The following is a 23775-nucleotide window of genomic DNA, read 5'->3' as shown; positions in this document are numbered from 1 at the left end:
GCAATATATGGGAGTTTTTGCTCAATTGACGCGTTTCCATTAGGCCTATTTTCAATTCGCAATTTCGTTTTGCCAATTTAAGGGGTAATAGAAACGCAGATACTAACTGAAATAGCGAAAAAGTATGCTGTTTACAAATAAAATTAACATATTTACATATATATATTTAGATCCGCGTATTTGTGGAGTATAATTACGGTCACTGACGCAAATGCTATTAGCATTTTATACCACCCCCTAAAAAGTATTTGTGTAGGATAATTCCATACTGAATCAAGGTTCCCACGGCCTTTAACCTTCTAATATCAAGAGGTTAATTAATAATTTTAGCAAATCTATCTAAATTGCTATTAACACATTAACATCCCGTTGGCATTCTGAGGTAATGAAGCTCCATAGTGAACGCACTGTCACTCCGGTGTTCCGGTGCGCGCCGCGCGGGAGGAGGACGAGGAGGGGGAGGGCGGGTGTCGCGCGCCTCGGCGGGTCCGGTTTAGATCACATCACTTTAGAGTTTCTCTTACGGGCTTCTCTTCATCATGGCGCGATGCGCTCCTGACACCGGTTCCGTTCCGTCCCCGTGATGCGTGTGATGATGATGATGGTGACGGATGAAAGATGGAGAAACTATCCGCGAGCATTAACGGACTCTCGTGGAGCTCCGTGTCGCTGCCGCTGGACGTGGTCGTGAGCAAATTCCGCTTACCGACACTTGTGCGGTTGAGCCACGGTAAGAAACCATCAGAGTTATTAGAAACTGAGGCGCAACAAAACTAGATCGAGTTTGTTTGACGTTGAGTAAGAGATTCTTCTGAAGTTAGCAGAATAAGAAACATAACATTTCACTAGCATATTAATGAACTTTAGAGTCTGTTTATGCAAATGAAGTCTGGAAACATTTGGACTATTTTGACAAACGCTATTAAAACCGCGTTCTTTGTCTTATAAAATGATTCAAACTTGAATGAAACGTTGTGTAAATGTTTGTAACACAAAATCCTCCTCAGTGAAGTGTGTAGTTGATTTGTCTTTTGGCTAAAGGTGACAGAGTGTGTGTTGTGTGTTAAAGAGCTGCAGCTCTTTTCATATGTTAATGTTGTAATGTGCTGTAGTGTGTGTTGAATACTAAACAACCTCCTGCAGAAGAAACTCCAACATTTACTCAACAACCACAAAATTAAACTTCTATCAATGTTGACACATTCCTGTGTATGTGAAAGTTTAACTTTCTATGGTGAGAAAAACTTCTGAATTGGAATCAGCCACTTTTTGTCTGATGTGTTTGCATCAGTTATGCTTCATATTCTCTGGTGAGAGTATTTAAAGAAATAGTTTGCATATTCTGTTATCATTTGCAAAGATTTTGGGTAAATTATCTCTTTAAACATAAAATAGTCTCAAAAGCTCATTAAGATGATTGAATCAGATGGAGAAAACGAAGTAGAATTTCCAATAGGTTTAGCGTTTTTTTATAAAACATGATGAAAAATAAAGAAGCTAAAAGAAGACTGAACGTCAGACAATTAAGTGACAGGCTCATGCATTTGTGTGAAATTAAACATGAATCTAACCTGATTAAGGATGTAATGGATTATTGCGTATTTAATTCCCATGTACTGTATAAATATTTATAATGCATGGTCACATTATAACTATATTATTATTATTTTACTGTCAACACCAAGAGAGATGTAACGGTATTATCAATGTCATGGTATCGCGATAGCAAAACTGTCTTGATATCATCGTGGTCACATGATGATATAAAACGATAGGTCTTCAGGGCAAAAAGTGTAGTTTTTATTTATTTATTTAAACTTCTAATTCTAACATAAAAGGCCTTTAAAGTTGTGTTTTGGGCCATTATGCTTTGGGACAGTATCTGTCAAACAAACTAAAACCAAAAGCGTAATATACGAGTTTCAATGCGAAGTGCGCACTTCATTCAGGCGATCAGCTCGTGATCCGGTGTTTTCTGTGCTTCAGAATGGCTCAGTTCACAGTGAATGCAGTGAACTTGTTTATTGCATGTGCTGTGAGTTTAGCGTGCTTTTGGGAACGCAACGGCCACCAGTTATGCTTTATTTTCACGGCAGATGATTACATTTCACTAGATGTAGTGAGACACGTTTTTGTAAGCCTGTTTTCACGGAAGCTGGAGTTTTTCATCAAAATAAAAGTTTAAAAGTTGCAGTATAAATGTCTGACAACTAGTGGTTTAAATGGGTTACTGCATCTAAATTCAAAATATATCTTTCAAGTGTAGAAATTAGGAAAGAAGTATTGTAATTTCCCTACTGTAGTGTAAAGCAAAAATAATATACCTATGACAGATTCATTTTCATTTATTTTACAGCGCAATTGTTTTACAATATATGGTTATTACGGTCATAGGTATAACAATAATATAAAATTGTTGTTGTTGTTATTATTATTATATTCTAGTTTGTTTGTCTTCCTATTATATTCTAATTGAGTTTGTCAATTTAGACTGAGACAGTATACCACAAATAAAAAGAGGGTTGACTCCCCTTTAAAGTTCTGACTTAAGTTTTCTTAGTTAAGAACATGGGTTGGAGCTCTTAATTTTTAACTCTCAAAGTGCATTGGATAGAATAATTTAGCTTAAAAATGTACAAAATGTTTAAAACTTGCTGAAATATTCCATGCCTTTATAATTAGAACAATTATTACAACTTTTAGGTTACAGTTGCCCTTGGTGTGAATGGGCTTTCAAAGTGCAATAAATACACTAATGGTATATAAAGTATACATATGCTGGAGTGACAACAGATTTGTTCATAAATGTACACTACTAAAAATAAAAGTTCTTTATTGACATTTGACGGTTCCATGAAAACCTTTAACATCCATAGCTGCGTTTCCATTACAGATTTGCACAAAACTTTGTCGATATTTTATAAATGTCGATTAAAAAGTATTGCAAAATGACAGCGTTTCAATTAACCCATGTTATGCGACTGAAACATATTTTTTTCCTCTCGCGATAATTCATGGCAATGTATTTTTGTGGGATTTTGGCTATATTTAATCGAATGTGACCTGTAATTGCAAAAAAAAAAAAAAAAAAAAAAAAACTTTCCATTGCTGTTTAAATTTTTAAAAGCGTAAATTTTTTTTTTGCGATATATAGGAGTTTTTGCGCAATTGACGTGTTGCCATTAGGCATATTTTCAATTCGCAATTTCAATTTGCGCAATTTAAAGGGTTATGGAAACACAGCTTATGAAACCTTTCCATTCTGCAGAAGATTCTTTAGAATTGTAAAACCTTCTTCCAATAAAGACAAAATGGTTCTTCTAAGAACTCTTGACTAAAAGGTTCAAGGAACCAAAAATGGTTCTAATATGGCATCGCTGTAATAAAAAGAGTGTATGGATGGTTTATGAATATCTCTCTTGTTCCTTTTGACTCTAATGTTGATTTTAAGTCTCTGCTCGATTAGGCGCTGATGTGCTGTGCTTGTGTGTAGGAGGATCTCACTGTATCAGCACAGACAGCAGTAATTATACACAACAGACAATCTGGAGAGAACGTGTCTGTGTGTGTTGGACTTGTTCCCTGTGTAAAGCATCTGTTTTGAGACTCGTCTCAATGAGGAATTCTTTTACCAGATCAATACAGTTCATCTCTCTTGCTCTCTGTCCATTCATCCTTTCTTCAGCAGAGAGATCAGTGTGATGTTTGTGAGGTGATGCTGTTTGTGTCTGAACGCTGACCTCAGTTCTCTCCCATAAACCCCATGTGTGGAAGTTCAAAGAACTCATTTGATGTTTGTGGTTAAGCTCTGATGTGTGTGTGTGTGTGTGTGTGTGTGTGTGTGAGAGAGAGAGAGAGAGAGAGAGCGAGAGAGAGATGCTGACTGTCTATTTAGCTGTGTGTGTTTAAAAGTGACAAATTATGTCAGTTTGAAGGTCAGATACATCCTGATGTGAAGTTGTGTAGCTTTTGGGTTTTCCAGTGGCTGATATCTAGAGAACAGGGTGTGTGTGTGTAAAAAAGTATGTCAAATTCTAGTCAAATCTATTTGTATAGCACTTTTCATAATACTCACAGAAAATCATGATGTTAATGCTTATTATATCTTAATATCTTCATGCTTTATAGTTGCAGATTAGAGCTGTGTGATTATGTTTTGTTTACATTTTCCTATTATACAACAATCAAGCAGTTGAGATGTGCTGTATATTATATATGTAGTACATATGCATTCACAGTTGTATATATCAAGTGTTTGTCACACTTTAATGTTTCAGATCATCAAACAAATTTAAATATTAATCAAATATAACACAAGTAAACACAATATGCAGTTTTTAAATGAAGAAAAAAAATCCAAACCCACATGGCCCTGTGTGAAAAAGTGTTTGCCCCTCCCTTAAAACATAACTGTGGTTTATCACACCTGAGTTCAGTTTCTCTAGCCACACCCAGGCCTGATTCCTGCCACACCTGTTCGCAATCAAGAAATCACTTAAATAGGACCTGCCTGACAAAGTGAAGTAGACCAAAAGATCTACACATCATGTTGAGATCCAAAGATATTCAGGAACAAATGAGAAAGAAAGTAATTGAGATCTATCAGTCTGGAAAAGGTTATAAAGCCATTTCTAAAGCTTTGGGACTCCAGCGAACCACAGTGAGAGCTATTATCCACAAATGGCGAAAACATAGAACAGTGAACCTTCCTAGGAGTGGCCGGCTGACCAAAATTACCCCAAGAGCACAGCAATGACTTATCCGAGAGGTCACAAAAGACCCCACAACAACATCTAAAGAACTGCTGGCCTCTCTTGCCTCAGTTAAGGTCAGTGTTCATGACTCCACCATAAGAAAGAGACTGGTCAAAAATGGCCTGCATGGCAGAGTTCCAAGATGAAAAACACTGTTGAGCAAAAAGAACATAAAGGCTCGTCTCAGTTTTGCCAGAACACATCTTGATGATCCCCAAGACTTTTGGGAAAATACTCTGTGGACTGACGAGACAAAAGTTGAACTTTTTGGAAAGTGGGTGTCCCATTACATCTGGCCTAAAAGTAACACAGCATTTCAGAAAAAGAACATCATACCAACAGTAAAATATGGTGGTGGTAGTGTGATGGTCTGGGGCTGTTTTGCTGCTTCTGGACCTGGAAAACTTGCTGTGATAAATGGAACCATGAATACCTAAAAAGGGACAATGTCCGGCCATCTGTTCATGACCTCAAGCTGAAGCGAACTTGGGTTCTGCAGCAGGACAATGATCCAAAACACACCAGCAAATCCACCTCTGAATGGCTGAAGAAAAACAAAATGAAGACTTTGGAGTGGCCTAGTCAATGTCCTGACCTGAATCCTATTGAGATGCTGTGGCATGACCTTAAAAAGGCGGTTCATGCTCAAAAACCCTTTAATGTGGCTGAATTACAACAATTCTGCCAAGATGAGTGGGCCAAAATTTCTGCACAGCGCTGTAACAGACTCATTGAAAGTTATTGCAAAAGTCTGATTGCAGTTGTTGCTGCTAAGGGTGGCCCAACCAGTTATTAAGTTTAGGGGGCAAACACTTTTTCACACAGGGCCATGTGTGTTTGGATCTTGTTTTCCCTTCATAATAAAAAAAACTTTAAATAAAAAAAATGTTTACTTGTGTTATCTTTGATTAATATTTAAATTTGTTTGATGACCTGAAACATTGAAGTGTGACAAACATACAAAAAAAAAAAAAAAAAATCAGGAAGGGGGCCAACACATTTTCACACCACAGTATATATATGAATGATGACTTTATATAAGGAGCTGGGTGATAATGTTAGTTACATCTTGCAAAAAAATTTTTTTTTAGATTTACTATATAATATATATCACTTTACAAGTACTTTATGTATGTAAAAAAAAAGTTGGATATAATATATATACAACTTTATATACAGAGCTTTCAGCTGTGTGATAATAGTTTGCATTTTTGTGACAATATAAACAGTCACACAGCTGAGATTTGCGATATATATTGCTTTACGTATGTGTACTGTCTATATGCAGGTAATGTAGGATGTACTGTATATCTAACTTTTAATATATTGATAACTGATAATATCAGGGCTCTACAATTACTTTCTTTTTAGGAGTGCTTGTGTTCCTTATTTAAAATATTCAAGAGCACAAAGAACACAAAAATCAGAAGAACCTTCTGATCAATGATCAAAAATTCTCATCAAAAACTAGCCTTCCCATTGTGAGGTGATATTTGACTTCTTAAAGTGATTTACAGGGGCATTTTTTGACTTTGTAATGGGATTTTTCTAATTTTATTAGAACAACTATTAACAAAATAGATTTGTACTACAGAGGCGGCACAGAAGAACACAAAAGTGGCTTGTAGGTGTATTTTCAAACGTTTTATGAGACTCAGAGGTGCCATGAGTGCAATTAAATTCATAAATTCATGTTGATATTAATGTTTTAAATATAAAATTTTAATATAGAAATATGAAATGATATAAATAAGTGATACTTGATACTTTTAAAATGAAACTAAAATGGCCGGTATGGGGTGGCAAGTTAATGTTTTTATGACTGGATCATTCATTCAGTTGTTTTGTTCTAACAGCTGATACATTCAGGAATGAAGTAAGTGCCTGTCTTTATGAATGGTTATTTGAATCATTGACTTACTAGATTCATAAAAACGCACATTAATTCATAAACTAAACACTGTTGTGATTGCTTGGAGATGAGCACTGGCTCAGCTGTGACTTTGTTTTGAACTATTTTAATTGATGAAACAGAGCAAAATCAGACAAAAGTCTTATAGTCAGACAATGTAAGTCTCTTAATATTAACTTCTTGTTTATTGAACTGTTGTATTAAATCAGTTTCACATTTGCAAACTTGGTTAATTATCAATAAAAGCAGTCACTCTTTTGTTTATCGTGATCTTACAGCGTTCCATTATAATCAACGAAGCTGAACACTGCACAATGAATCTCTTATTTACACGCTGTCTATGATTTATTATAATGAGAGGATTTGTTAGCTTGCATAACTCAGCACTGAACAAAATAGCGGTGTTTTGAGCAGTGAGTGGATTCTGATTGACATTGCGTTCAAGGAATCAACAGATATGTCTGTGAAACACGTGAGTAGAAACTTCCACGCTCCCATGAGCGCAAATACAAATATGCTGACTGAGTCAGTCGCACTGGTGCTCCTAAATATTTTTCAGAGTTGCACGCAGTACTTTTATAGTTGCAAAATGATGAATAATCGCACTTATAAGTTGTGTGTTTTTGTGTGTGTGCAGGTGAGAATGTGGAGGGTCTGTCGGAGGATGACATCATTTTGCTTCACTCCTGCAGACAGTGGACCACTGTCACTGCCCACAGCCTGGAGGAGGGTCATTACGTGATTGGACCCAAAATAGACATCCCGCTGCAGTATCAAGGTGACATAAATTGTTACTTTTTTTTGTTACTTTAAACTAAAACCTTAAAACAAATTCATTAATTTAATATTATGGAGTGTCTTCTTACACTAAGTGCAAATAGTCAGCCTTGTTGGCAGAAGCTATTTAACAATGTGTGAATGGGCTAGTCAACACTACAAAAGACGATAGTGTAACAACAGCTCCAGTGTAGATAGTAAAGCATGTGCTGTAGTTATTTTTGATGGTTCTAACTTTTTCAAATCTAACTTTTTCATTACAGTTCTTAAAAAAATCGGAATCGGCAGGTCACACTTACTGAAAAATCAGAATCGGAATCGGCCAAGAAAATTGGAGTGGGTGCATCTCTATAAAATAACTGTAAATTTTTGTTCTAAAAAGTGAATTCAAGTCACTTTTAGAAGTAATAACACACCTCAACAAAAAAACTGAAAAAAAACCCCTGCAATATATCAGTCAGTGTGTGTTATATGGTACCCACAATAAGTAAAGATCATGTTCCATGAAGATATTTTGTACATTTCCTACCCATAACTTAATTTTTGATTAGTAATATGCATTGTTAAGAACTTCATTTGGACAACTTTGAAGGCGATTTTCTAAGTATTTCAGATTTTTAAATAGTTGTATCCTAACAAACCATACATCAATGGAAAGCAATGGAAAGCTTATAGATGGTGTATAAATCTCAGTTTCAAAAAATTGTCCCTTATGACTGGTTTTGTGGTCCAGGGTCACATATTGTCCCAATAAGATGGAATCTTTTTAATTATTTGAAATAAAATTAGAATTTACACTCAATATGTTATTATTGCTTACTGTTTTATAATGTACTACAAAACTGAGGTGGAGATAATTGCCACTGTTTCCAATAAGTAGTACAAATAGCAGAAAAACACGCTATTTTAACATAGCGTAAATAGTATCTATCGCTAAGAAAATATGCTATTTTCACTTAGTGCAAATAGCTGCTGCCTAAATATTAACTGAAATAAAATGTAATACTACATAAAAACATTTTTTAGCTAGTTGACAAGGCACAATTTCTCATTTTCTCAGTTTAAGTACTAAAATAACTAAAACTAAAAACTATTTAGATATTTAAAAATATATAAATAAATAAAAATTACATTATTAAAAGTTACTAAAAATTAAAAGTACTAAAACTTTAACTAAAATTAAAACAAAATATATACAATTTAATTACAAATATTAATGAATAACTATAATAATATATCAATGATGCTAAAATATTCTGGGTACTATATAACACACACAGACTGATATATTGCAGTTTTTTTTTGCAGTTTTTTGTTGAGGTGTGTTATTACTTCTAAAAGTGACTGGAATTCACTTTTTGGAAAATTTTTTTACAGTTAATTTACTCAGTTGTCATCCAAGATGTTCATGTCTCTTACTTCAGTTGATAAGAAATTATGTTTCTTGAGGAAAACATTTCCGGAATTATCTCCATATAGTGGACTTCTATGGTGCCCCCAAGTTTGAAGTTCCAAAATGCAGTTTAAATGCAGCTTCAAAGGCCTCTAAATGATCCCAGCCGAGGAAGAAGGGTCTTATCTAGTGAAACGATCGATCATTTTCGAAACAAATTGACAATTTATGTACTTTTTAACCTCAAATACTTGTCCTGTCTAGGTCTGCATGAATTTTTTTTTCAGTTCAAGACAGTTATGGTGTGTCGGGTATGTCGAAAAACTCCCATCTCGTTTTCTTCCCCAACTTAAAAATCGTCCTACATTGCTGCAGAAGTACCGAACCAGTGTTTACAAAGTGAACGCGCAAAGAAGATCAAACGCCCTTTACAAAAAAAGGTAAAACAGTGATATAGAATGATTTTGAAGTTGAAAAAAAAACAAGATGGGAGTTTTTTGACATACCCTAAATGTATTGACCCGGATTACACAGACTACGCACGCACATCGCAGAGATGAGACAAGACAAGCATTTGAGGTTAAAAAGTATATAAATTGTCAATTTGTTTCGAAAATGACAGATCGTTTCACTAGATAAGACCCTTCTTCCTTGGCTCGGATCATTAAGAGCCATTTGGAGCTGCATTTAAACTGCATTTTGGAAGTTCAAACTTGGGAATATGGAGATAATTCCTAAAATGTTTCCCTTAAGAAACATAATTTCTTTACGAATAAAGAAAGAAAGACATGGACATCTTGAATGACAAAGGGGTGAGCAAATTATCTGTACATTTTTGTTCCGGAAGTGAACTTTTCCTTTAAGTACTCCTGGTGGATGATAAAATGGTAAAGAGTCTTATCAAGAGACCAGAATATTATAGACTCTTTTTACATGAAACATTGGATGCAACATCCTTGCATCATGTTGTAAATATTCACAGCCATTTTTGTACATTTTCTTCCACAGCCAGTTTGTAAAAGTAAAGTTTTAAGAAAATAAGCAATGAGCAGAATACAAAACTGATTTCTCATTGAGAGCCTACAAGCTATTAAAACAACACTTAGAGCAGAGAGAAAGAGTGAGAGACAGGGAGAGAGATGATTGGTTGTTAACAGTATATTGATTGTTGTATTCAAGCACTTAACTTCACACATGTTCACTTAGATGTTTTCTCCATTACACACACACACTCAGTCAGTCTCAATTCCATTCACTGTTTTATTGGAGTGAGTGTTTTCATACAATATGGGCATAGCATTCAGGCGATATGTGGAATAACAAATGAACATTCCCATTAACTGTATGTTGAAGATTGGACATTTCTTGTGGAGAATAAAGCCAAAAAAACATATGTATATGTGTATATTATTTGATATTAATGTATTTTAATATATTAAAGTGTATTAATCAGATTATTTGGTTATTTGATTTCAAAGGTAAGTTGATTTCATTCAAACACACAACTGCTTATGAATGGCCATCAATGGAGAACGATGCTTACTGCTCAAAGAATGGCGTCATTTGGTTAGTGCTTTCATTCATAAAGTCAAACTCATCATTACTTCATCCTGACGTCATTCCCACGGGAGCCACGGAGGAGCCCGTTTTTCTGAGCTTCCGGAATCGCAGACATTACTGAGCTGGACTTCCTCTCCTGGGACGTCCGTTACCTAATATACCCGCCACCCGCACCATTAGGTCAGGTGACCAATGAGATCATCTGTTGGGGTTTCCGGAGGCAGTAAGATGCTGAGAGGGAGGGATGAGGTCATTTGTGTCTCCGCCACCGGGTCTAACGTCTCCCAGACAGACAGATAGAGCGCTAATAAGGAAGATGGAATTACAGAAGAATGATTTTTAGACAGCTGAGAGATGCAGAAGATGAGAGCATGTTGATATTTTAGATTTGCGCGTGATTTTAATGATGTGGAAGAGGGTTGTTATTGATGACTCTCAAAATAGAAGATCTGCATAATATAAACACATTATACTTGTGTGTGTGTTTCTGAATGAGCTCCTGTAGGTTTCTGGGAATAATAATCTCATTTTTTCTCCATAGAGAAATTTATTTTTTATGATAACACATTAAACCTGTAACAATAAACGTGTTTACGCTCTATGGAAAAACTGGACTAAAAATACTTTGAGAACCAAAGCAGCAGAAAAAGTTGCTGATCACTGCTCAGTTTTGTACTCCATGCAAAAACAACATTTGTGCGTGCATATTTCTGTCTTAGATGTACATTCAGGGACAAAGTTTCTGCAGAGTTCCTTCTTAAACAAAAATACGAAAGAAACTCCTTTTTCCTCAGAGGGAAAAATGTTTTCTGAAACACTAAAAGTCCTTGATTTACTTCTAAAAATACTGAGAGCTGTAGTTTTGGTGTTGGATTAGGATTAGAGTTATACTCTAGATTTAGAAGAAAATATGAGTGATGCTTGACCAATCAGAACTGACTTCAATGATGCTAGACTGATGTGAGTGGTTACCAGGGGGTTGCTAGGTGTTTAAGGTGTTTCTATGCAGTTACTAGAGTGTAGCTATTTAGTTGCCTTGGTGTTGCTATGTGGTTAGTAAAGTGGTTTTGGTTGCTAGGTTGTTCTTAGTATTTTATTTTCGTATTGCTATAGTTGCTATTAAGTTGTTATGCAGATAGTAGAGTATTTTGAGTATTTTATTTGTCTTATGCAGTTGCTAGGGTGTTGCTATGCAGTTACTAGGGTATTTTAAGCATTTTATTTGTGTGTTTCTATGTAGTTTCTATGTTATTTTGAGTATTATATTTGCTATGGTGTTGCTATGCAGTTAGTAGAGTGTTTTGAGCATTTTATTCGTGTTGCTATGCAGTTGCAAGGATGTTGCTATGCAGTTTCTAGAGTGTTTTGAATATTTTATTTGAGTGTTATGCAGTCACTAGGGTATTTTGAGTGTTTTATTTGCATTTTTGCTATACACAGTTGCTATGGTGTTGCTATGCAGTTAGAGAGTTTTGAGCATATTATTTGTGTTGCTATGCAGTTGCTAGGGTGTTGCTATGCAGTTGCTAGAGTGTTTTGAGCATTTTATTTGGGTGTTGTTATGCAGTCGCTAGGGTATTTTGAGTATTTTATTTGTGTGTTGCTATGTAGGTTCCATGTTATTTTTAGTATTTTATTTGCGTTTTGCTATACAGAATTGCTATGGTGTTGCTATGCAGTTAGTAGAGTGTTTTGAGCATTTTTTTTGTGTTGCCAGCAGTTGCTAGGGTGTTGCTATGCATTTACTAGTGTGTTTTGAGTATTTTATTTGTGCGTTGCTATGCAGTTAGTATAGTGTTTTGAATATTTTATTTAGGGTTTTGTTAAACAGTTGCTAGGGCATTTTGAGTATTTTATTTGTGTTGCCATGTAGTTTCTAGGTTGTTTTGAGTATTTTATTTGCGTTTTGTTATATACAGTTGCTATGATTTTGCTATGCAGTTAGTAGAGTGTTTTGAGTATTGTAATTGTGTTGTTATGCATTTGCTAGGGTGTTGCTATGCAGTTAATAGAGTGCACTGAGTATTTTATTTTGTTGGCATAAAAATTTCCCCCCTTTGTTTCTATTGCTATGTGCAAAAAGCCAAAACACTGCAGAGCAAATGCTTTCTAATTTTGTTATTCTTTAAAGAAATTCAAACAATATACTGTTTTGTGGCTCTTTAATGTGTTGCTCAGTTCAAGCGGTAAATGAATGAGATTCTTTTTCTCTTAACATTTGCGCTTTCATTGTCGGGTGGAAATAAGCCAGTCTAATTACTTGGTAAACTAACAGCAGACCTTGTTCACACATTTAAGGCATCATTTATGTTTGTAGCACAAGTCTATAGAGAGTTTCTGTTTAGATTGCTGGGTAAATATGTGTGCCAATGTGATTGGTGTGTTTAAATTCATGCTTGCTGTGATTGGTTGAAGATACTTCAGCTGAGGTTTACAATGAAAAGACTTTGTACAATTGCACCGGCAAAAGTGAAACTCCAGAAGAGAAAGAACCCCGTTCAGCTCTGAGTGTCATATAGAACTGCAGAAAGAAAGAAAGAAAGAAAGAAAAGCTGTTGCTGGGAGACAGAAGGACAAAGAGAGATACGCTCTCTCACTCATTATCTGTGTGTGTGAAAATGACCTATAAGATCACACACTTATGTTTAAATGAGGACATACCATAGACTTCTGTTGGTTTTTAGTTAAGGCTAATTAGAATCTCTACAGACTAAACTTTAAACCCTAAAAAACATTTTTTTAAATGTAATTTCATTAACCTATATTTACCTTCCAGAATGTTACTAATGAACACTTTTAGCTTACATCTAGGGACATTTTGTGCATTTTACAAAACACTTTCTTTATTTGTTTCTGTTTTTCTTTGTTCTTAGGAAAGTTTAAGTTATTGGATCAGGATCGGGATGTTCGCGAACCCGTTCAGTATTTTGGAAGCGTGGAGGAAATCGCAGGAATCTTTCCTGACCGTGTGTTCGTCATGGAGCCCATCACATTTAGTGTTAAGGTAACGACAGCATCAAACGTGGATCTATCAGTAGTGTTGTTATTGTTAAAGGAGAAGTTCACTTCCAGAATAAAAATTCCCTGATAATTTACTCACCCCTATGAGATCCAAGATGTTAATATCTTTCTGTCTTCAGAAGGTCCAAACTGCAATCTTGACCTTCAGCCTGTTGGCCACCATTGAAGTCCACTATATGGAGTAAAATCCTCAAAAACCTTAATTTCTTTGCGACTGAAAGAAAGAAAGACATTAATATCTTGGATGACATGGGGGTGAATAAATTATCAGGATTTTTTTTTTTCTTTTTAACTAAAACTATTAAAAAAAACATGTTAACTAAAAAATAAACATGAAATAATTAAATTAAAGTCTCTATAAAAACACACACTTATTTCAGTTAATTTCCAAGGCAAAATTTAAATTTTTGTTTAAATTGCTAGAACTAAAACTCAAATAAAGATGGTTATAAATAGACATAAAAAATTACTAACTACCATCCAAAACTTAAACTAAAGTATAAACAGAAAATAAAAAAAATAATAATTAAAAATAATAAAGTATTAAAATATTACGATGACTAGCTTTACTAGTTATGTAGTACAATCTGCAGCAAATAGTGATTTATCATGACAAAATGCTGTTTTTATGTCACACTGATTTATATCACAGCGTTAAAATCGTTTTTCATTGTAAAGTCTAATTCATTGCATGATTACAGTTTTGAGTAAATTAATCAGTTTAAAAGTAAATGATTCACTGATTCATTCAAAACCTCAATGTTTTTGAGTTATGATTTGATAAATTACACTGGTTGTTACATATTTACATATTTAATTGCTATTGTTCCCCTAAATAGCTTCAATTTAATTCAGACTTTGTTAGTAGCTTCTAGAGTAAAAGCTTTTCACACTAAGGATGACAACTATAATGATATATGTGACCCTGGACCACAAAAACAGTCTTAAGTAGCATAGGTATATTTGTAGCAATAGCCCAAAATACATTGTAGATATTTGAAGATATTTTGTAAATTTCTTACCGTAAATATATCAAAACTTAATTTTTGATTAGTAATATGCATTGTTAAGAACTTTATTTGGACAGCTTTAAAGGAGATTTTCTCAATAAAACCATACATCAATGGAAAGCTTATTTATATTCAGCTTTTAGATGATGTATAAATCTCAATTTCAAACAAATTGATCCTTATGACTGGTTTTGTGGTCCTGGGTCACATATGAGAATAGTGGAGTCCACACCACAACTAAAATGATAATGGCACAGAGGAATAATATTGATGAAATCACACAGAACATTTTTTTTTCCAGCTGATGAGCTATAAAAACATTGACAGACAATCAGAATCCAGTTGACTTCAAATAACTTGAACAGTTTGGTGTGAACAGGCTAATTTTACGCTTGATTATAGTTTAATTGCTGTAAATTATTAGTAGTTTGTAGCTTGACAAACAAGATTCGTCCTGGTAATGTGTTTTGTGTTAAATGGTAATGGGTCAAAGACGTGAGATGTTCACGTCAAAAGAAATTTACAAAAGAAAAACAAAAACAAAAATGCAGTTGAATTAAATAGAAAATTATTTTAAATATTTTTTTTGGAAAAACAACAGTTTAAAGCAGTATTCCACTTATTGTTTTTATTAAATTTTATTGTGTTTTAAATGAGTAAAAATTCTTACTGACAAATTGCCTTAAACCTAGGATAGTGGCAACTTTTAAAAATGTAGAATTACAACTAATTAGTATTTGGGGTGAAAGTAATTCATCTTTTAATATGTCAAAAATTGATTTTTGTTGTAAATATGCCTGATAAGACTGTTACACTGAATGACATTTAAGTGTGTCTTCTGTAAATTAGTGAAAAATGTATGATTTCTATTTTTTGCTCAGAAAAACAAAAACAAAAATGCAATTGAATTAAACAGAAAATTATTTTTTAATATTTTTTTGGGAAAAACAACAGTTTAAAAAGCAGTATTACACTTATTGTTTTTATTAAATTTTATTGTGTTTTAAATGAGTAAAAATTCTTACTGACAAATGGCCAAAACCTAGGATAGTGGCAACTTTTAAATATGTAGAATTACAACTAATTAGTATTTGGGGTCAAAGTAATCTTTTAATGTCAAAAATTGATTTTTGTTGAGAGATTGTTACACTGAATGACATTTTAGTGCGTGTCATCTGAAAAACAAAATCAAAAATGCAATTAAATTAAACAAAAATTTATTTTTTATATTTTTGACCCTAATACATCTGTCTCTCTTTCTCTCGCTGTAGGTGGTTTCTGGGGAGTTTACGGAGGACAGTGAGTTGTATAATTTCTCTCTGCAGGCAGGAGATGAATTAACCCTCATGGGCCAGGCAGAACTGCTCTGCGTCCAATCGACTCGCGAGAAATCCCGCCTGACCGCGCTGCTACGCCGACTGGGCAAAGCAGGCGGAGCTCTGGGACGTCCCGCCCGCACAAAAATGCCTTGTTTGATATGCATGAACCATCGGACCAACGAGAGCGTCAGTTTGCCCTTCCAGTGCCGCGGGCGGTTCTGCACACGTTCGCCGCAGGAGCTGCAGATGCAGGGAGGCGAACACACGGTGCGCACCATCATCGAGCGCGTGCGGTTGCCCGTGAACGTGTCGGTGCCGTCACGACCTCCTCGCAACCCGTACGACCTGCACGCGATCCGTGAGGGACATCGATATAAACTCCTCAGCATCATCAGCAAAACTGTCGTTCTCTGCTGCATACTCCGCAAAGAGGAAGTCACGCCGTCTCACTTTCTGTTATTAACGGATATGCCGCGTTTCACTCTGCCGGAGGGTTTATTGCGCGCAGACGCTTCCTACCAGCAGGTGGTGCTACAGTGCGCACTACGTTGCCAGGAGAGCTTCGACCCGGACGATTACTCACGCGCCGTGCGTGAAGTCAAGACGGATTTCTCAGAGGAGTGTCTTAGTCCGAGGCGGATTCGGGTGTGCGTTCAGGGATATGGGCGCGACGAGCTTGGGACGTCCCTGCAGAGACTGTCTTTGTGCGTTTATGGAGGCGGGGCCGTCACACATACACACACAATCTCACACGGCTGCAGAGACTCGCTGGTCGACTCGCACACGCTGCCCTCTAGTGACGGAGAGGAGCGAGAATACGTCACACCCGATTGGTCGACAGAGACGCAGGAGATTCCGTACGAGGAGCTCTGGACCAATCAGAGTTCTGGAAGTTTCGGGGTGACGTCTGAGAGCGCGGTGAAGGCGGAGCATAACCTCATATCCTTCCACTCTACTACCACGTCATTGGATGGAACCGTGGGCTCCACCCATGTCGCCATGGTGCAGATGGAAGCGGGAAGAGTGTCGAGAGTATCGACTCCACCTCCTGTCCCACCCAAATCTGAAGCTGTAAGCAATTCGATTTTTTAATGAAAATTCAGTTTTTGCTCATATAGTATTTTTAAATTCCATAAAAAACATATCCAGGCCATATTTAAAAAAAAAACTTAGTATATTTTATTTTGCATAAATAATGACATTATTTTCATGACAATAAGCATGTTTCCCCCAAAATAATAAATGTTAATCTATAAAATATTAAATATTGTTTTTTACTTTTTTTTTTCTACGATGGCGTTTTAGTGCCACCGGAAAAAAAAAAAGTTAGATTACAAGATTAAAGTCGTAATATTTTGAGAATAAAGTTTTAATATTTAAAGAATAAACAAAATTATGATAAAAAAATTTGAAATATTTCAATAATAAAGTCAAAATTATTAGAGTAAATTTGAAATGTTTTGAGAATAAAGTCAAAATTACGAGAATAAAGTGGAAGTGTTGCAAGAGTAAAGTCGAAATGTTACGGGAATAAATGTTTCAATTTTATTCACAAAACATTTTGACATTATTATTAAAACATTTTGACCCTATTCTGGTAATTTCAACTTTATTTGGGAAACATTTTGACTTTATTCTCGAAAACATTACTACTTTATTCTCAAAATTCCGACTTTATTCACAAAACGTTTTGGCTTTATTCTCAAAACATTATGATTTTATTCTTAAAATTTCAATATTCACGAAACATTTCGACTTTATCCTCGAAACTTTATGACTTTATTCACAAAACATTTCGACTTTATTCTTGAAACATTTCAACTTTATTCTCAAAACATTACGACTTTATTCTCGAATCAATATTTGTGTCAGACTTTTGGAGGTAAGCAACTGTTGAGAAAAGTATTTTACATAAAATTGACTATTCAAGAAGTAAATATATGTATTTATGAAATGCCACTTAATGGCTAAATATAATGAGTTTAATTGTATATTTTTTTAAATTTTGATTTAAATGTTTAAAATTATTTTATTAAGTTAATAAGTAATAATAATAATAATCTGTAATAAATACTAAAATATTAATAGAATTTCTAAAATATTAAAATAATTACTATTGATTTGGGGATACATTTTCTGGACATGTTCTTGACCAGGTTCATGAGATTCACTCTTTTACATATTTTTCTAGCATTATTAGGCTTTTGACCCTGAGTTCAGCTGTACTATAGTTCAGTAACCCTCTTTATTCTCATGAGATTCACTCTTCTTCCTCAGTTGTTTTGCCATGGTCCCACACGCAAACATACAGACATTCCACATGTTCATATGTGCTGCTTTATGGCCCATACAGTATCACACAGCACTGCTGCCCCAGACTAAAGACTAAATTATTGATAGTGTTGCTTTTAAAGGCTGAACAATGAGCATACGTTTACTGGAACAGAGCATACACACACAACACACACACACACACACACACACACACACACACACACACACACACACACACACACACACACACACACACACACACACACACATCATCTCAGCCAATGTCTTTCAGGTGTGTTTTGAGTCATTCATTTGTGTGCCTATAAAGTACACTGCAAAAACAAACAATGACAGTGTTTTTAGTGTATCGCTAACTGATATAATATTAATATGAGAAGCTACCTGAATATGGTAGACTTTACACTCATAATGAAGGTGGTAAAACATCTTCTGTTAAAATTACTGACATGTTTTACAGTGTAAAACAAACACATAGAAACAAACACCTTGTCACATCAGGATGTAAAGCTGGAATTAAACTGTTTTTGATGCTGTTGACTGGAATTACAGCCTTTCTCTTTTCTCCTCTTCTTCTTTCTCTCTCCCACACACATAAGGTTCAGGCCTGGCCTGTAATTTAGCTTCCCAAACACACACACACACACACACACACACACACACACACACACACACAGTCCCTGGTGTATTTGTGGAGGAAGTGAACTGTATCCCAGAATCCCAGAGTTGTTCCTCCCAGAAGAGGAAATTTAGACAGCGATAAGAGATATTAAAGGAGTTTATCAGCGTGATGATCATTGAGACAATATTTCCATATTAACCGTAATTAGGAAATAAGGACTCATAAACACTGGTTTACTGCAGAATATGTGTGAAGCTGTATTTGAAGAATCATAAAAAAGAGTTTAACACTTTTCGTAAACACTTTTTATCTGTTCTGTGATTTACACACCTGTCATGTCTTCATTATGTGAAATTATTTAATTGTGATTAATTTGACTAATTAATTCGCAGCATATAATGTAATTAATTCAACTGATAGCCTAAGATGAATTGATACTTGATATTAAATCTGATATTAAATTGAATTTTCTAATATTATATTCTGTTAATGTAAGATTTTAGCCTTGTTTTGAACTTTTATCATGAGACTCTGTATTTAGTTTTTAATATTTAGTGTTTAATAATGATAGTTCAGTATTAAGTATTCCACTGTGATTTTGGTGTTTAAGGATTAGTTCAGTCCTGAAAATAAATTTCCTTATAATTGACTCCCCCCATGTCATCCAATATGTTCATGTATTTCTTCCTTCAGTCGAACAGAAATTAAGGTTTTTGAGGAAAACTTTCCAGGATTTTTCTCCATATAGTGGACTTCAATGGTGCTCAACAGATTGAAGGTAAAAATGCGCGATCGGTTATTAAAAAAAATAAAAAGTGAAACTTATATGCTTTTTAACCTCAAATGCTCATGTTGTCTAGCTCTGCGATTCGCATGCATACTCTGTGTACTCCGGTACATCGCTGCAGAAGTACCAACCCAATGTTTACAAAGTTAACGTGCAAAGAAGGTCAAACGCCTTAAAAAAGGTAAAACAGCGATGTAGAACGATTTTGAAGTTTGAGGAGAAAATGAGAGAGGAGTGCACAGAGTACGCATGCGCATCGCAGAGCTGGACAAGACAAGCATTTGTGGTTAAAAAGTGTGTAAATATAATTTTTTAAAGAAAATGGCCGATCGTTTCACTGGATAAAACCGTTATTACTCGACTGGGAGCGTTTAGAGCCCTTTTGAAGCTGCATTGAAACTGCATTTTTATCCTTCAATCCATTGAGCACCATTGAAGTCCATTATATGGAGAAAAATCTTGGAATGCTTTCCTCACAAATCTTAATTTCCTTTTGACTAAAAAATCTTGGATGACATGGGGGTGAGTAAACTATCAGTAAATTTTAATTTGAGAGTGAACCAATCCTTTAATGACATAAAATAGTTTCTTCTAGACAGAAACTGACATTTACATTAAAAAACAGGTCTTGAAGACTGTGTAATATATGAGATGTCACTTACACTGTAACCTAGTAACTGTTCGTTCTTGTTCTTTTGCATGTCTAGGTAAGAGAGGAGTGTCGTTTCTTAAATGCTCCTCCCGTTCCGCCCCGCTGTGCTAAAGGCCCCACCCCAAGCCCTCCAGTCCCCACCCGCTTGCTTAAAACTCCGCCCACACAGACGCTCAACCCAAACCTCTCATTTTATTCCTCTGGACTGCAAGAAAGGTAAAAATTACAAATTCAAAATTAGCGCTGTCACTAATGATTATTTTGGATCATAAAAAATGCATTAGTTTAATTAATTTAGTACTAACCTGAAAAAGATATTTCACATGAAAGATGTTTACATATAGTCCACGAGAAAATAATAGATGAATTTATAAAAATGACACTGTTCAAAAGTGTACATCCTCTTGTTACGTGAATGATCCACAGCTGTGTTTTTTTGTTTAGTGATATTTGTTCATAAGTCCCTTGTTTGTCCTGAACAGTTAAACTTCCCGCTGTTCATCGGAAAAATCCTTCAGGTCCCACAAATTCTGTGGTTTTCTAGCATTTTTGTGTATTTGAACCCTTTCCAACAATGACTATATGATTTTGAGCCCTTCTTTGAGCCATCTTTTCACAATGAGGACAACTGAGGGACTCATATGTAACTATTACAGAAGGTTCACTGATGCTCCAGAAGGAAAAAAACATGCATTAAGAGCCGGGGGGTGAAAACTTTTGGACAGAATGGAGATGTGTACTTTTTTCATATTTTGCCTAAATATCATTGTTTTTTCATTTAATACTGCCCTTCAGAGGCTACAGAAGATACTTACATGTTTCCCAGAAGACAAAATAAGCATAATGCATGGTTTTTCCTTCTGGAGCATCAGTGAGCATTTGAACCTTTTGTAATAGTGGGTTTGTGACAGGCCCTATTCATAATTGGAGGGATTAAAATAGAGTCGTTTGAAGTACTTTTTGGTTGGAGCTAAGTAGGAATGGGAATCAAGAGTAAGTTAATTAATCCATTAATATTTTTTAGTGCTTTTGAGGAAATATTCCCCCTCAGAAGCATTGACAATTGAACTATAACAAATACTGCTAAACAATTTACAAAAGAACAAAAACAATATTGTTTTTGCATTTATTATGCAGCATGTGTGATAAAAAACACTGCTCAACATGAGCTCAAGCACAAAATAAGCTTCTTTAAATGTGCTACAAACTCACCCATTTTCACCTTTCTATCATGCTTTTTTGTAGCTTTGAATAATTGTGGCCTACAACTTTTTGATTTTTTAAAATTCTTTTTCTCGATCAGTTCTGCTCCTCGCAGTGGCAGCAGCTCTCCATCGCCAGACTCTTACTCTCTCTATTGTTACCCGTGCACCTGGGCCGACTGTGTGACCTCCGACCCCAGCGTGAGCCCTGATCCCGCCCAGCCCGCGCAGGCCTGTTGGTCCCACCCACGAGGAGGCGGGGCCTACACCTCCAACATCCTTAATACGCCTCTACTCAGCACTGACACTGCCCAAAAGAACTACTCCACCTGCCCTAGACCGCGGCCGGTGGCGCAAAACCGCTTCGCACCGTTCGGCGCCCTAAACCCCTTTGCCAATCCAGGACACGGCCACGCCTCCTCCGATTGGCTCACCACTGGTAGGAACTCTCCCACTCTAATACCTGACCTCATTAGCTCCACCCCCAAGGAGCCTCAAGCCAATCAGGGAGGTTCAGAAGGCACCCCTGAGACTCCGCCCAGACCCGAGGACGTGGTCGCTGGAGACCCCGCCTCTGGGTCAGTTAGCGTGGCAAAGGGGGCGGAAGGTGGGGCCGGGTCATCTTGGAGACCCCCCGCAGAGCTCTGCTGGCTCTCGGTGGAGGAGGTTTCGTCCAGTTTGCGGTTCATCGGCCTTTCGGACGACGTGATTGGTCTGTTCTCGCGAGAGAGAATCGACGGCTCTATTTTCACTCAGCTGACGGAGGAAATCCTGTCGGAGGACTTTAACCTCACCAAACTACAGGTCAAAAAAATCATGCAGTTCATCAAGGGATGGAGACCCAAGATATGAGAGCAGCGAGAATTTATAGACACAAGAGTACTCCAGCCACAATGAGGGCTTCTGCTCAGACTATTTCAGATGTTTTATAAGTGTGTGTGTGTGTATGTGTGTCTGAAATACACCTCTCTAATCGAAGAACTGACAGATTGTGACTAATATATTATGGAGCACTATTTGATGTTTTTGTTATGGATGTTTTAATTTTTGGGGTGGGATGGTTTTGTGTGGCTTTAGTGGACAGTCAGTGGCTGTTCTGCTGTCTTTCAAGGGTTTACTGACTGTGTTCTGACCTCTTTTGTCTGTTTCTGGTAATCTGACATGACTGTCAGTTGCATTTGGTACTTGGATGAATCTCATGAAACCTGTCAGAAACAAATAAATCATCGAATAATTGAATCATCAAATTTAGCTTAAAGAAAATACTAATTTTAACATAATTAAGACCAGTAATTACATTAAGATCATTATTGTTATTATTACTTTGGATTGTGTCATTATTTTCTTGATGTTTAAGAACATTTAAGCCCTAAATAATCTAAAGAGGATTACTGGGAATAATCAAAATAAACAAAAAAGAAAGAAAAAAACATTCTTTTAAAAAAAAACTGGCAAAATGTTCATGAAAAAATCTGAGGGGAAAAATATATTACATTTTTAAAAAATATATTTAGAATTTCTTTAATATATAAAAAAAATTAAATACATTTTAAAATATTTTTCCCTTGACAGCTTTCATGAGATTCACTCACACAGAGCACAATCTTCTTCTTTCCTTCTGCTCTCATATGGAGCTCATGTCATGCACACAGGAAGTGAGACTTTTTAGAGACTTAAAAATAAGAAGTTCAGTTTGTGATGTACACGCTAATAAGAGCAGCAAGAGTTTACAGTCTAAAGAACACACTGTAATTAGGTGACAGTAATTAAGAGTTTACTAACTACAGCCCACGCTGATGGAGGATGTGTGTGAGGTGAGTCAGAGCTGCTCAAATGAGAAGGTTTTAGCCTTATCTCACTGTTTAAAAAAAATGTTTTATCAGCATTTCGGGAATGTTTCTGAAATGCTTATTTAACAGCTTCCCCTTCTGTAGATGCATTTGTACTTTGAATAATATTTAACAGCGGTAGTGTGTTTCATTTGTACTGTAATTTCACCATGTATGATTTAATTGTATGATTTAATCCTGATGGATCAACTACAGAAAAGAATAAATCAATAGTGCTCACTTTAACAAAGTGTATTGTCAGGTAAAATGTATAAAATAAGCAGCAGGATATGTTCAGAATTGCTCATACTACTCTTAAAAACAGTTATTATTTATTGTTTGGGACACAGAACAGAAACAGTGCCACTGAACCAAATGGAACTCGCTAATTTTGCAATAATTTTGCTATTATTGTCATGTTTTGGGCTGTACTAATTGATCAAACCAGGAAAAACATTTGGAGTACTATCGAGTGCCAAAAGTTCTAACAAATCAAGGAGAAGAGTGCAAAAGACTGAGGAACAAAAGATTTGTGTTTGTTCTTATCATTTTCGGTCAGGTAGGTGAAATATTAGGCTAATATCTTAATTAATACTGCTCGTATGTATCTTTACCACCTATTAACTTTAGTTTGTCAAAATATTG

At 35.6% G+C, this 23775-nt stretch overlaps 1 protein-coding gene across 1 annotated transcript; it reads left to right on the top strand.

Moving 5' to 3' along the window:
* Positions 1-497: 497 nt before the first annotated feature.
* Positions 498-23361, top strand: gareml (GRB2 associated, regulator of MAPK1-like). The gene is made up of 6 exons (XM_073816797.1): positions 498-730; positions 7304-7444; positions 13270-13400; positions 15699-16817; positions 20155-20315; positions 21403-23361. The coding sequence occupies exons 1-6, from the start codon at positions 619-621 to the stop codon at positions 22151-22153; spliced, it is 2415 nt and encodes an 804-aa protein (XP_073672898.1). The 5' UTR covers positions 498-618; the 3' UTR covers positions 22154-23361.
* Positions 23362-23775: the final 414 nt, after the last annotated feature.

This window comes from Garra rufa, chromosome 13 (assembly GCF_049309525.1).
Source record: "Garra rufa chromosome 13, GarRuf1.0, whole genome shotgun sequence".
NCBI classification, from domain to species: Eukaryota; Metazoa; Chordata; class Actinopteri; order Cypriniformes; family Cyprinidae; genus Garra; species Garra rufa.
This window is presented reverse-complemented; position numbering and strand designations above follow the sequence as displayed.

Coding starts and splice junctions, on each gene's coding strand:
- gareml (XM_073816797.1), top strand. CDS start 619: ATGGAGAAACTATCCGCGAGCATTAACGGACTCTCGTGGAGCTCCGTG. Junction 13,401..15,698: donor CCATCACATTTAGTGTTAAG/GTAACGACAGCA, acceptor CTCTCGCTGTAG/GTGGTTTCTGGGGAGTTTAC. Junction 20,316..21,402: donor TCCTCTGGACTGCAAGAAAG/GTAAAAATTACA, acceptor TTTCTCGATCAG/TTCTGCTCCTCGCAGTGGCA.